General features: G+C 53.4%; 1 protein-coding gene across 1 annotated transcript in view; it reads right to left on the bottom strand.

The window, feature by feature from the left end:
• Positions 1-666, bottom strand: part of LOC139414497 (Cas scaffold protein family member 4) — a 77,420-nt gene extending 76,754 nt beyond the window's left edge. Inside the window, exon 1 of the mRNA XM_071162408.1 lies at positions 272-666. Coding sequence (XP_071018509.1) covers positions 272-277 — 6 coding nt within the window. The 5' untranslated portion in view covers positions 278-666. The remainder of the gene's footprint in view (positions 1-271) is intronic.
• Positions 667-14,048: the final 13,382 nt, after the last annotated feature.

Here is a 14,048-nt window from a genome sequence, read left to right as displayed (position 1 = left end):
CTGACGAGGGGGGGGGGGGGGTAGAGGGTGAGGGGCATGGAAATAGGAGGTAGCTACTAGCTGACACCGCAACTCAAAGTGAAATCGAAGCAGGTGGTCTTACAAGCAAACATTCCTTCAGAGGGCACAACATAAACTAGGGCAATGAATGAATGAGCCAGCGACAGGAAGGAGCAAAACACACACATTTCTACATAAGACTTCAAAACACGAGATAACCAGCTGATTTACTTTGTACAAAAATTATCAGTAACACGGTGCTGGAACATACCTCCATATTTGGAATCCGTATCCAACCACTCAGGAAAACAGTTGTTAGTTAAGTAGTTGAGTTCACAGGTCCTCCTCTATACCGTCAATCATAACTAACGTTCTGCCTGTCTGTCTGCTTGTCTGTCTATCTGTCTGGTGAATCCAGTGCTTGTCTTGAGCAGGAACGCACTGGAACTAAGGCGAAATGTTCAACTGCTTTGAGTTCCTGCACCTCTTGTAGAATATTGGTCTAGAAAGACTGCAGTTCTGGCACCTAAATATAAACAGTACGGGCACCTATTTCAGTTAAAGCACGGGATGAATCCTCTCTGTGAAGCAGGGTTGCGGTGGTTGTCCCTCTCTCCCTCTCTGAAACACATTGTGTGCTTGTCACAGAGCCCCAGACCCTTCACTGAAGGGGCAGAACACTCAGCGGCTTTGACAGATTGGGTTTCCTGGTTTCTCACTGGCTGGCTGAAGCACCCCTCTCTCCTTGGCCACACCCTCATCCCTCAAACTCAATCCTCACCTCGCTAACTCCCCCCTCACCCCGCTAAGTCACTCCTCACCCCTCAAACTCACTCCGCACCACGGTAACTCACCCCTCACGCCGCTAACTCACTCCTCACCCCGCTAACTCACCCAGCTAACTCACCCGCTAACTCACCCCTCACCCCGCTAACTCAACTCACCCCTCACCCCGCTAACTCACCCCGCTAATTCACCCCTCAAACTCACCCCGCTAACTCACCCAGCTAACTCACCCCTCACCCCGCTAACTCACCCCTCACCCCACTAACGCACCCAGCTAAATCACCCCTCACCCCGGTAACTCACACCTAATCCCGGTAACTCACACCTCACCCCGCTAACTCACACCTCACCCCACTAACTCACACCTCACCCGCTAACTCACCCCGCTAACTCACTCCTCACCCCGCTAACTCACCCCGGTAACTCACACCTCACCCAGCTAACTCACCCCGCTAACTCACTCCTCACCCAGCTAACTCACCCAGCGACCTCACCCCGCTAACTCAGCCCGGTAACTCACTCCTCACCCAGCTAACTCACCCAGCGACCTCACCCCACTAACTCACCCCGCTAACTCACTCCTCACCCAGCTAACTCACCCAGCGACCACACCCCACTAACTCACCCCGCTAAATTCTTTCCTCACCCCGCTAAATCACTCCTCACCTTGCTAACTCACCTCTCATCCCGCTAACTCACCCCGCTAAATTCTTTCCTCACCTCGCTAAATCACTCCTCACCCCGCTAACTCACCCCGGTAACTCACTCCTCACCTCACTAACTCACCCCGCTAACTCACTCCTCACCCCGCTAACTCACCCCTCACCCCGCTAAATCATCCCTCATCCCGCTAACTCACCCCGGTAACTCACTCCTCACCTCACTAACTCACCCCGCTAACTCACTCCTCACCCCGCTAACTCACTCCTCACCTCGCTAACTCACCCCGCTAACTCACTCTTCAACTCTTTTTTCACACCAGGGACCATAACTAGCTCATGTGTGGATCGAAAGCAGAAGTGTGTCATTTGGTTTTATGGTTTACCATCTTCTGTTCCATCCAACTAGAGGGGGTTTCATTCTTCTGTTTTTTCATTTCCCTTTTTTTTACTCAGTTTCATTCCTCTGTTCATCTCAGAGGTTTATTTATTTAGGTTTGAAAGTGCTGGATTCTTCAATCTCTAGTCTTAGAGGATAATATAACAAGTTGTCTGGGATTTGACTGACTGTGTTGGGGGATATAACTGGGTTGGGGCGTATGGGGGACATGACTGGGTTGGGGAGGGATATGACTGGGTTGGGGGTATATGATTGGGTTGAGGTATGGGGATATGACTGGGTATGGGGATATCTAACTGGGTTGGGGTATTTGACTGGGTTAGGGGTATATGACTGGGTATGGGGATATGACTGGGTATGGGGATATGACTGGGTATGGGGATATGACTGGGTATGGGGATATGACTGGGTTGGGGGATATGTCTGGGTTGGGGGATATGACTGGGTATGGGGATATGACTGGGTATGGGGATATGACTGGGTTGGCGGATATGTCTGGGTTGGGGGATATGACTGGGTATGGGGATATGACTGGATATGGGGATATGACTGGGTTGGGGGATATAACTGGGTTGGGGGATATGACTGGGTATGGGGATATGACTGGGTATGGGGATATGACTGGGTTGGCGGATATGTCTGGGTTGGGGGATATGACTGGGTATGGGGATATGACTGGGTATGGGGATATGACTGGGTTGGGGGATATAACTGGGTTGGGGGATATGACTGGGTATGGGGATATGACTGGGTATGGGGATATGACTGGGTTGGGGGATATGACTGGGTATGGGGATATGACTGGGTTGGGGGATATGTCTGGGTTGGGGGATATGACTGGGTTGGGGGATATGACTGGGTATGGGGATATGACTGGGTTGGGGGATATAACAGGGTTGGGGGATATGACTGGGTATGGGGATATGACTGGGTATGGGGATATGACTGGGTTGGGGGATATGTCTGGGTTGGGGGATATGACTGGGTATGGGGATATGACTGGGTTGGGGGATATGTCTGGGTTGGGGGATATGACTGGGTTGGGGGATATGACTGGGTATGGGGATATGACTGGGTTGGGGGATATGTCTGGGTTGGGGGATATGACTGGGTATGGGGATATGACTGGGTATGGGGATATGACTGGGTTGGGGGATATGTCTGGGTTGGGGGATATGACTGGATATGGGGATATGACTGGGTATGGGGATATGACTGGGTTGGGGGATATGACTGGATTGGGGGGAAATGACTGGGTTGGGGGATGTGACTGGGTATGGGGATATGACTGGGTTGGGGGGATATGACTGGGTTGGGGCATATGGGGGACATGAATGGGTTGGGGGTATATGACTGGGTTGGGGGGACATGACTGTGTTGGGGGGGACATGACTGGGTTGGGGGGACAAGACTGGGTTAGGGAGGTATGACTGGGTTGGGGGTATATGACTGGGTTGGGGGTATGGGGGATATGACTGGGTTGGGGGATATGACTGGGTATGGGATATGACTGGGTTGGGGTATGGGGATATTACTGGGTTGGGGGATATGACTGGGTATGGGGATATGACTGGGTATGGGGATATGACTGGGTTTGGGGGTATGTCTGGGTTGGGGGAAATGTCTGGGTTGGGGGATATGACTGGGTATGAGGGTATGACTGGGTATGGGGATATAACTGGGTTGGGGGATATGACTGGGTTGGGGGATATGACTGGGTTGGGGGATATGACTGGATATGGGGATATGACTGGGTATGGGGATATGACTGGGTTGGGGGATATGACTGGATTGGGGGGAAATGACTGGGTTGGGGGATGTGACTGGGTATGGGGATATGACTGGGTTGGGGGGATATGACTTGGTTGGGGGATATTACTGGGTTGGGGGGGATATGACTGGGTTGGGGCATATGGGGGACACGAATGGGTTGGGGGTATATGACTGCATTGGGGGACACGACTGGGTTGGGGGACATGACTGGGTTGGGGGGGACATGACTGGGTTTGGGGGACATGACTGGGTTGGGGGGACAAGACTGGGTTGGGGGGGATATGACTGGGTTGGGGGTATATGACTGGGTTGGGGGTATGGGGGATATGACTGGGTTGGAGGATATGACTGGGTTGGGGGATATGACTGGGTTAGGGGGGATATGACTGGGTTGGGGTGGATATGACTGGGTTGGGGGGATATGACTGGGTTGGGGGGATATGACTGGGTTGGGGGGATATGACTGGGTTGGGGGTATGGGGGACATGACTGGGTTGGGGGTATTGGGGATATGACTGGGTTGGGGGTATGGGGACATGACTGGGTTGGGGGTATGACAGGGTTGGGGGTATGGGGGATATGACTGTGTTGGGGTATGGAGGATATGACTGGGTTGGGGGTATGGGGGATATGACTGGGTTGGGGGATATGACTGGGTTGGGGTATATGACTGGGTTGGGGGTATGGGGATATGACTGGGTTGGGGGTATGGGGACATGACTGGGTTGGGGGTATGACTGGGTTGGGGTATGGGGGATATGACTGGTTTGGGGTATGGAGGAAATGACTGGGTTGGGGGTATGGGGGATATGACTGGGTTGGGGATATGACTGTGTTGGGGGTATGGGGGATATGACTGGGTTGGGGGTATGTGGGATATGACTGGGTTGGGGTATGGGGATTTGACTGGGTTGGGAGTATGGGGTATATGACTGGGTTGGGGATTATGACTGGGTTGGAGTAAGGGGATTTGACTGGGTTGGGGGTATGGGGAATATGACTTGGTTGGGGGTATGGGGGATATGACTGGGTTGGGGGTAGGGGGATATGACTAGTTTGGGGGGATATGACTGGGTTGAGGGTATGGGGAATATGACTAGTTTGGGGGTATATGACTTCGTTGGGGGTATGGGGGATATGACTGGGTATGGGGATATGACTGGGTATGGGATATGACTGGGTTGGGGTATGGGGATATTACTGGGTTGGGGGATATGACTGGGTTGGGGGATATGACTGGGTATGGGGATATGACTGGGTATGGGGATATGACTGGGTTGGGGGATATGTCTGGGTTGGGGGATATGACTGGGTATGGGGGTATGACTGGGTATGGGGATATGACTGGGTATGGGGATATGACTGGGTTGGGGGATATGACTGGGTTGGGGGATATGTCTGGGTATGGGGATATGACTGGGTTGGGGGGATATGACTGGGTTGGGGGATATTACTGGGTTGGGGGGGACATGACTGGGTTGGGGCGTATGGGGGACATTAATGGGTTGGGGGTATATAACTGGGTTGGGGGTATGGGGGATATGACTAGTTTGGGGGGATATGACTGGGTTGGGGGTATGGGGAATATGACTAGTTTGGGGGTATATGACTTGGTTGGGGGTATGGGGGATATGACTGGGTATGGGGATATGACTGGGTATGGGATATGACTGGGTTGGGGTATGGGGATATTACTGGGTTGGGGGATATGACTGGGTATGGGGATATGACTGGGTATGGGGATATGACTGGGTATGGGGGTATGTCTGGGTTGGGGGATATGTCTGGGTTGGGGGATATGACTGGGTATGAGGGTATGACTGGGTATGGTGATATGACTGGGTATGGGGATATGACTGGGTTGGGGGATATGACTGGGTTGGGGGATATGACTGGGTTGGGGGGATATGACTGGGTTGGGGGATATGACTGGGTATGGGGATATGACTGGGTTGGGGGGATATGACTGGGCTGGGGCATATGGGGGACATGAATGGGTTGGGGGTATATGACTGGGTTGGGGGGACATGACTGTGTTGGGGGGGACATGACTGGGTTGGGGGGACAAGACTGGGTTAGGGAGGTATGACTGGGCTGGGGGTATATGACTGGGTTGGGGGTATGGGGGATATGACTGGGTTGGGGGATATGACTGGGTATGGGATATGACTGGGTTGGGGTATGGGGATATTACTGGGTTGGGGGATATGACTGGGTATGGGGATATGACTGGGTATGGGGATATGACTGGGTATGGGGGTATGTCTGGGTTGGGGGAAATGTCTGGGTTGGGGGATATGACTGGGTATGAGGGTATGACTGGGTATGGGGATATGACTGGGTTGGGGGATATGACTGGGTTGGGGGATATGACTGGGTTGGGGGGATATGACTGGGTTGGGGGATATGACTGGGTATGGGGATATGACTGGGTTGGGGGGATATGACTGGGTTGGGGGATATTACTGGGTTGGGGGGGATATGACTGGGTTGGGGCATATGGGGGACATGAATGGGTTGGGGGTATATGACTGGGTTGGGGGGACATGACTGTGTTGGGGGGGACAAGACTGGGTTGGGGGGACAAGACTGGGTTAGGGAGGTATGACTGGGTTGGGGGTATATGACTGGGTTGGGAGTATGGGGTATATGACTGGGTTGGGGATTTGACTGGGTATGGGGATATGACTGGGTATGGGGATATGACTGGGTATGGGGGTATGTCTGGGTTGGGGGATATGTCTGGGTTGGGGGATATGACTGGGTATGGGGATATGACTGGGTATGGGGATATGACTGGGTATGGGGGTATGTCTGGGTTGGGGGATATGTCTGGGTTGGGGGATATGACTGGGTATGAGGGTATGACTGGGTATGGGGATATGACTGGGTATGGGGATATGACTGGGTTGGGGGATATGACTGGGTTGGGGGATATGACTGTGTTGGGGGGATATGACTGGGTTGGGGGATATGACTGGGTATGGGGATATGACTGGGTTGGGGGGATATGACTGGGCTGGGGCATATGGGGGACATGAATGGGTTGGGGGTATATGACTGGGTTGGGGGGACATGACTGTGTTGGGGGGGACATGACTGGGTTGGGGGGACAAGACTGGGTTAGGGAGGTATGACTGGGTTGGGGGTATATGACTGGGTTGGGGGTATGGGGGATATGACTGGGTTGGGGGATATGACTGGGTATGGGATATGACTGGGTTGGGGTATGGGGATATTACTGGGTTGGGGGATATGACTGGGTATGGGGATATGACTGGGTATGGGGATATGACTGGGTATGGGGGTATGTCTGGGTTGGGTGAAATGTCTGGGTTGGGGGATATGACTGGGTATGAGGGTATGACTGGGTATGGGGATATGACTGGGTATGGGGATATGACTGGGTTGGGGGATATGACTGGGTTGGGGGATATGACTGGGTTGGGGGGATATGACTGGGTTGGGGGATATGACTGGGTATGGGGATATGACTGGGTTGGGGGGATATGACTGGGTTGGGGGATATTACTGGGTTGGGGGGGATATGACTGGGTTGGGGCATATGGGGGACATGAATGGGTTAGGGGTATATGACTGGGTTGGGGGGACATGACTGTGCTGGGGGGGACATGACTGGGTTGGGGGGACAAGACTGGGTTAGGGAGGTATGACTGGGTTGGGGGTATATGACTGGGTTGGGAGTATGGGGTATATGACTGGGTTGGGGATTTGACTGGGTATGGGGATATGACTGGGTATGGGGATATGACTGGGTATGGGGGTATGTCTGGGTTGGGGGATATGTCTGGGTTGGGGGATATGACTGGGTATGGGGATATGACTGGGTATGGGGATATGTCTGGGTTGGGGGATATGTCTGGGTTGGGGGATATGACTGGGTATGAGGGTATGACTGGGTATGGGGGTATGTCTGGGTTGGGGGATATGTCTGGGTTGGGGGTATATGACTGGGTATGGGGGTATGTCTGGGTTGGGGGATATGACTGGGTATGGGGGTATGACTGGGTATGGGGATATGACTGGGTATGGGGATATGACTGGGTTGGGGGATATGACTGGGTTGGGGGATATGACTGGGTTGGGGGGATATGACTGGGTTGGGGGATATGACTGGGTATGGGGATATGACTGGGTTGGGGGGATATGACTGGGTTGGGGGATATTACTGGGTTGGGGGGGACATGACTGGGTTGGGGCGTATGGGGGACATGAATGGGTTGTGGGTATATAACTGGGTTGGGGGTATGGGGGATATGACTAGTTTGGGGGGATATGACTGGGTTGGGGGTATGGGGAATATGACTAGTTTGGGGGTATATGACTTGGTTGGGGGTATGGGGGACATGACTGGGTATGGGGATATGACTGGGTATGGGATATGACTGGGTTGGGGTATGGGGATATTACTGGGTTGGGGGATATGACTGGGTATGGGGATATGACTGGGTATGGGGATATGACTGGGTATGGGGGTATGTCTGGGTTGGGGGATATGTCTGGGTTGGGGGATATGACTGGGTATGAGGGTATGACTGGGTATGGGGGTATGACTGGGTATGGGGATATGACTGGGTTGGGGGGATATGACTGGGTTGGGGGATATGACTGGGTTGGGGCATATGGGGGACATGAATGGGTTGGGGGTATATGACTGGGTTGGGGGGACATGACTGTGTTGGGGGGGACATGACTGGGTTGGGGGGACAAGACTGGGTTAGGGAGGTATGACTGGGTTGGGGGTATATGACTGGGTTGGGGGTATGGGGGATATTTTAATTTTATTTTATTTTTTTTAATTGTACCTTTATTTTACTAGGCAAGTCAGTTAAGAACAAATTCTTATTTTCAATGACGGCCTAGGAACAGTGGGTTAACTGCCTTGTTCAGGGGCAGAACGACAGATTTGTACCTTGTCAGCTCGGGGGTTTGAACTCGCAACCTTCGGGTTCCTAGTCCAACGCTCTAACCACTAGGCTACCCTGCCGCCCCAATGGGGTATGGGGGACATGACTGGGTTGGGGGTATATGACTGGGTTGGGGGTATGGGGATAAGACTGGGTTGGGGGTATGGGGACATGACTGGGTTGGGGGTATGACTGGGTTGGGGGTATTAGGAATATGACTGGGTTGGGGATATGACTGTGTTGGGGGTATGGGGGATATGACTGGGTTGGGGGTATATGACTGGGTTAGGGGTAGATGACTGGGTTGGGGTATGGGGATATGACTGGGTTGGGGGATATGACTGGGTTGGGGGATATGACTGGGTATGGGGATATGACTGGGTTGGGGGATATGTCTGGGTTGGGGGATATGACTGGGTATGGGGATATGACTGGGTTGGGGGATATAACTGGGTTGGGGGATATGACTGGGTATGGGGATATGACTGGGTATGGGGATATGACTGGGTTGGGGGATATGTCTGGGTTGGGGGATATGACTGGGTATGGGGATATGACTGGGTTGGGGGATATGTCTGGGTTGGGGGATATGACTGGGTTGGGGGATATGACTGGGTATGGGGATATGACTGGGTTGGGGGATATGTCTGGGTTGGGGGATATGACTGGGTATGGGGATATGACTGGGTATGGGGATATGACTGGGTATGGGGGTATGTCTGGGTTGGGGGATATGTCTGGGTTGGGGGATATGACTGGGTATGAGGGTATGACTGGGTATGGGGGTATGGGGGTATGACTGGGTATGGGGGTATGGGGGTATGACTGGGTATGGGGATATGACTGGGTTGGGGGATATGACTGGGTTGGGGGGATATGACTGGGTTGGGGGATATGACTGGGTTGGGGCATATGGGGGACATGAATGGGTTGGGGGTATATGACTGGGGATATGTCTGGGTTGGGGGATATGACTGGGTATGAGGGTATGACTGGGTATGGGGGTATGGGGGTATGACTGGGTTGGGGGGACATGACTGTGTTGGGGGGGACATGACTGGGTTGGGGGGACAAGACTGGGTTAGGGAGGTATGACTGGGTTGGGGGTATATGACTGGGTTGGGGGTATGGGGGATATTTTAATTTTATTTTATTTTTTTTAATTTTACCTTTATTTTACTAGGCAAGTCAGTTAAGAACAAATTCTTATTTTCAATGACGGCCTAGGAACAGTGGGTTAACTGCCTTGTTCAGGGGCAGAACGACAGATTTGTACCTTGTCAGCTCGGGGGTTTGAACTCGCAACCTTCGGGTTCCTAGTCCAACGCTCTAACCACTAGGCTACCCTGCCGCCCCAATGGGGTATGGGGGACATGACTGGGTTGGGGGTATATGACTGGGTTGGGGGTATGGGGATAAGACTGGGTTGGGGGTATGGGGACATGACTGGGTTGGGGGTATGACTGGGTTGGGGGTATTAGGAATATGACTGGGTTGGGGATATGACTGTGTTGGGGGTATGGGGGATATGACTGGGTTGGGGGTATATGACTGGGTTAGGGGTAGATGACTGGGTTGGGGTATGGGGATATGACTGGGTTGGGGGATATGACTGGGTTGGGGGATATGTCTGGGTTGGGGGATATGACTGGGTATGGGGATATGACTGGGTTGGGGGATATGTCTGGGTTGGGGGATATGACTGGGTTGGGGGATATGACTGGGTATGGGGATATGACTGGGTTGGGGGATATAACTGGGTTGGGGGATATGACTGGGTATGGGGATATGACTGGGTATGGGGATATGACTGGGTTGGGGGATATGTCTGGGTTGGGGGATATGACTGGGTATGGGGATATGACTGGGTTGGGGGATATGTCTGGGTTGGGGGATATGACTGGGTTGGGGGATATGACTGGGTATGGGGATATGACTGGGTTGGGGGATATGTCTGGGTTGGGGGATATGACTGGGTATGGGGATATGACTGGGTATGGGGATATGACTGGGTTGGGGGATATGTCTGGGTTGGGGGATATGACTGGGTATGGGGATATGACTGGGTATGGGGATATGACTGGGTTGGGGGATATGACTGGATTGGGGGGAAATGACTGGGTTGGGGATATGACTGGGTATGGGGATATGACTGGGTTGGGGGGATATGACTTGGTTGGGGGATATTACTGGGTTGGGGGGGATATGACTGGGTTGGGGCATATGGGGGACACGAATGGGTTGGGGGTATATGACTGGGTTGGGGGACACGACTGGGTTGGGGGACATGACTGGGTTGGGGGGGACATGACTGGGTTTGGGGGACATGACTGGGTTGGGGGGACAAGACTGGGTTGGGGGGGATATGACTGGGTTGGGGGTATATGACTGGGTTGGGGGTATGGGGGATATGACTGGGTTGGAGGATATGACTGGGTTGGGGGATATGACTGGGTTAGGGGGGATATGACTGGGTTGGGGGGGATATGACTGGGTTGGGGGGATATGACTGGGTTGGGGGGGATATGACTGGGTTGGGGGATATGACTGGGTTGTGGGTATGGGGGACATGACTGGGTTGGGGGTATTGGGGATATGACTGGGTTGGGGGTATGGGGGATATGACTGTGTTGGGGTATGGAGGATATGACTGGGTTGGGGGATATGACTGGGTTGGGGTATATGACTGGGTTGGGGGTATGGGGATATGACTGAGTTGGGGGTATGGGGACATGACTGGGTTGGGGGTATGACTGGTTTGGGGTATGGGGGATATGACTGGGTTGGGGTATGGAGGAAATTACTGGGTTGGGGGTATGGGGGATATGACTGGGTTGGGGATATGACTGTGTTGGGGGTATGGGGGATATGACTGGGTTGGGGGTATGGGGGATATGACTGGGTTGGGGTATGGGGATTTGACTGGGTTGGGAGTATGGGGTATATGACTGGGTTGGGGATTATGACTGGGTTGGAGTAAGGGGATTTGACTGGGTTGGGGGTATGGGGATTTGACTGGGTTGGGGGTATGGGGAATATGACTTGGTTGGGGGTATGGGGGATATGACTGGGTTGGGGTTAGGGGGATATGACTAGTTTGGGGGGATATGACTGGGTTGGGGGTATGGGGAATATGACTAGTTTGGGGGTATATGACTTTGTTGGGGGTATGGGGGATATGACTGGGTATGGGGATATGACTGGGTATGGGATATGACTGGGTTGGGGTATGGGGATATTACTGGGTTGGGGGATATGACTGGGTTGGGGGATATGACTGGGTATGGGGATATGACTGGGTATGGGGATATGACTGGGTTGGGGGATATGTCTGGGTTGGGGGATATGACTGGGTATGGGGGTATGACTGGGTATGGGGATATGACTGGGTATGGGGATATGACTGGGTTGGGGGATATGACTGGGTTGGGGGATATGACTGGGTTGGGGGGATATGACTGGGTTGGGGGATATGACTGGGTATGGGGATATGACTGGGTTGGGGGGATATGACTGGGTTGGGGGATATTACTGGGTTGGGGGGGACATGACTGGTTTGGGGCGTATGGGGGACATGAATGGGTTGGGGGTATATGACTGGGTTGTGGGTATGGGGGATATGACTAGTTTGGGGGGATATGACTGGGTTGGGGGTATGGGGAATATGACTAGTTTTGGGGTATATGACTTGGTTGGGGGTATGGGGGATATGACTGGGTATGGGGATATGACTGGGTATGGGATATGACTGGGTTGGGGTATGGGGATATTACTGGGTTGGGGGATATGACTGGGTATGGGGATATGACTGGGTATGGGGATATGACTGGGTATGGGGGTATGTCTGGGTTGGGGGATATGTCTGGGTTGGGGGATATGACTGGGTATGGGGGTATGACTGGGTATGGGGATATGACTGGGTATGGGGATATGACTGGGTTGGGGGATATGACTGGGTTGGGGGATATGACTGGGTTGGGGGGATATGACTGGGTTGGGGGATATGACTGGGTATGGGGATATGACTGGGTTGGGGGGATATGACTGGGTTGGGGGATATTACTGGGTTGGGGCATGACTGGGTTGGGGATATTACTGGGTTGGGACATGACTGGGTTGGGGCATATGGGGGACATGAATGGGTTGGGGGTATATGACTGGGTTGGGGGGACATGACTGTGTTGGGGGGGACATGACTGGGTTGGGGGGACAAGACTGGGTTGGGGAGGTATGACTGGGTTGGGGGTATATGACTGGGTTGGGGGTTGGGGGATATGACTGGGTTGGGGGTATATGACTGGGTTGGGGGTATGGGGATACGACTGGGTTGGGGGTATGGGGACATGACTGGGTTGGGGGTATGTCTGCGTTGGGAGTATTGGGAATATGACTGGGTTGGGGATATTACTGTGTTGGGGGTTTGGGGGATATGACTGGGTTTGGTTGTATATGACTGGGTTGGGGGTAGATGACTGGGTTGGGGTATGGGGATATGACTGGGTTGGGGGATATGACTGGGTTGGGGTATGGGGATATTACTGGGTTGGGAGATATGACTGGGTATGGGGATATGACTGGGTATGGGGATATGACTGGGTATGGGGGTATGTCTGGGTTGGGGGATATGTCTGGGTTGGGGGATATGACTGGGTTGTTGGGATATGACTGGGTTGGGGGATATGACTGGGTTGGGGGATATGACTGGGTTGTTGGGATATGACTGGGTTGGGGGGATATGACTGGGTATGGGGATATGACTGGGTATGGGGATATGACTGGGTATGGGGGTATGTCTGGGTTGGGGGATATGTCTGGGTTGGGGGATATGACTGGGTATGGGGATATGACTGGGTTGGGGGATATGACTGGGTTGGGGGATATGACTGGGTTGTTGGGATATGACTGGGTTGGGGGATATGACTGGGTTGGGGGATATGACTGGGTATGGGGATATGACTGGGTTGGGGGGATATGACTGGGTTGGGGGATATTACTGGGTTGGGGGGGATATGTCTGGGTTGGGGCGTATGGGGGACATGAACGGGTTGGGGGTATATGACTGGGTTGGGGGGACATGACTGTGTTGGGGGGGACATGACTGGGTTGGGGGGACATGACTGGGTTGGGGGGACAAGACTGGGTTGGGGGGGGTATGACTGGGTTGGGGGTATATGACTGGGTTGGGGGTATGGGGGATATGACAGTGTTGGGGGATATGACTGTGTTGGGGGATATGACTGGGTTGGGGGATATGACTGGGTTGGGGGGGATATGACTGGGTTGGGGGGGATATGACTGGGTTGGGGGGGGGGGGTATGACTGGGTTGGGGGGGATATGACTAGGTTGGGGGTATCGGGGTCATGACTGGGTTGGGGGTATTAGGAATATGACCGGGTTGGGGGTATGGGGACATGACTGGGTTGGGGGTATGACTGGGTTGGGGGTATGGGGGATATGACTGGGTTGGGGTATGGAGTATATGACTGGGTTGGGGGATATGA

Source organism: Oncorhynchus clarkii, chromosome 7, assembly GCF_045791955.1.
Source record: "Oncorhynchus clarkii lewisi isolate Uvic-CL-2024 chromosome 7, UVic_Ocla_1.0, whole genome shotgun sequence".
NCBI classification, from domain to species: domain Eukaryota; kingdom Metazoa; phylum Chordata; class Actinopteri; order Salmoniformes; family Salmonidae; genus Oncorhynchus; species Oncorhynchus clarkii.
The sequence above is the reverse complement of the archived record's forward strand: the minus strand, read 5'-3'. Positions and strand labels throughout refer to the sequence as shown.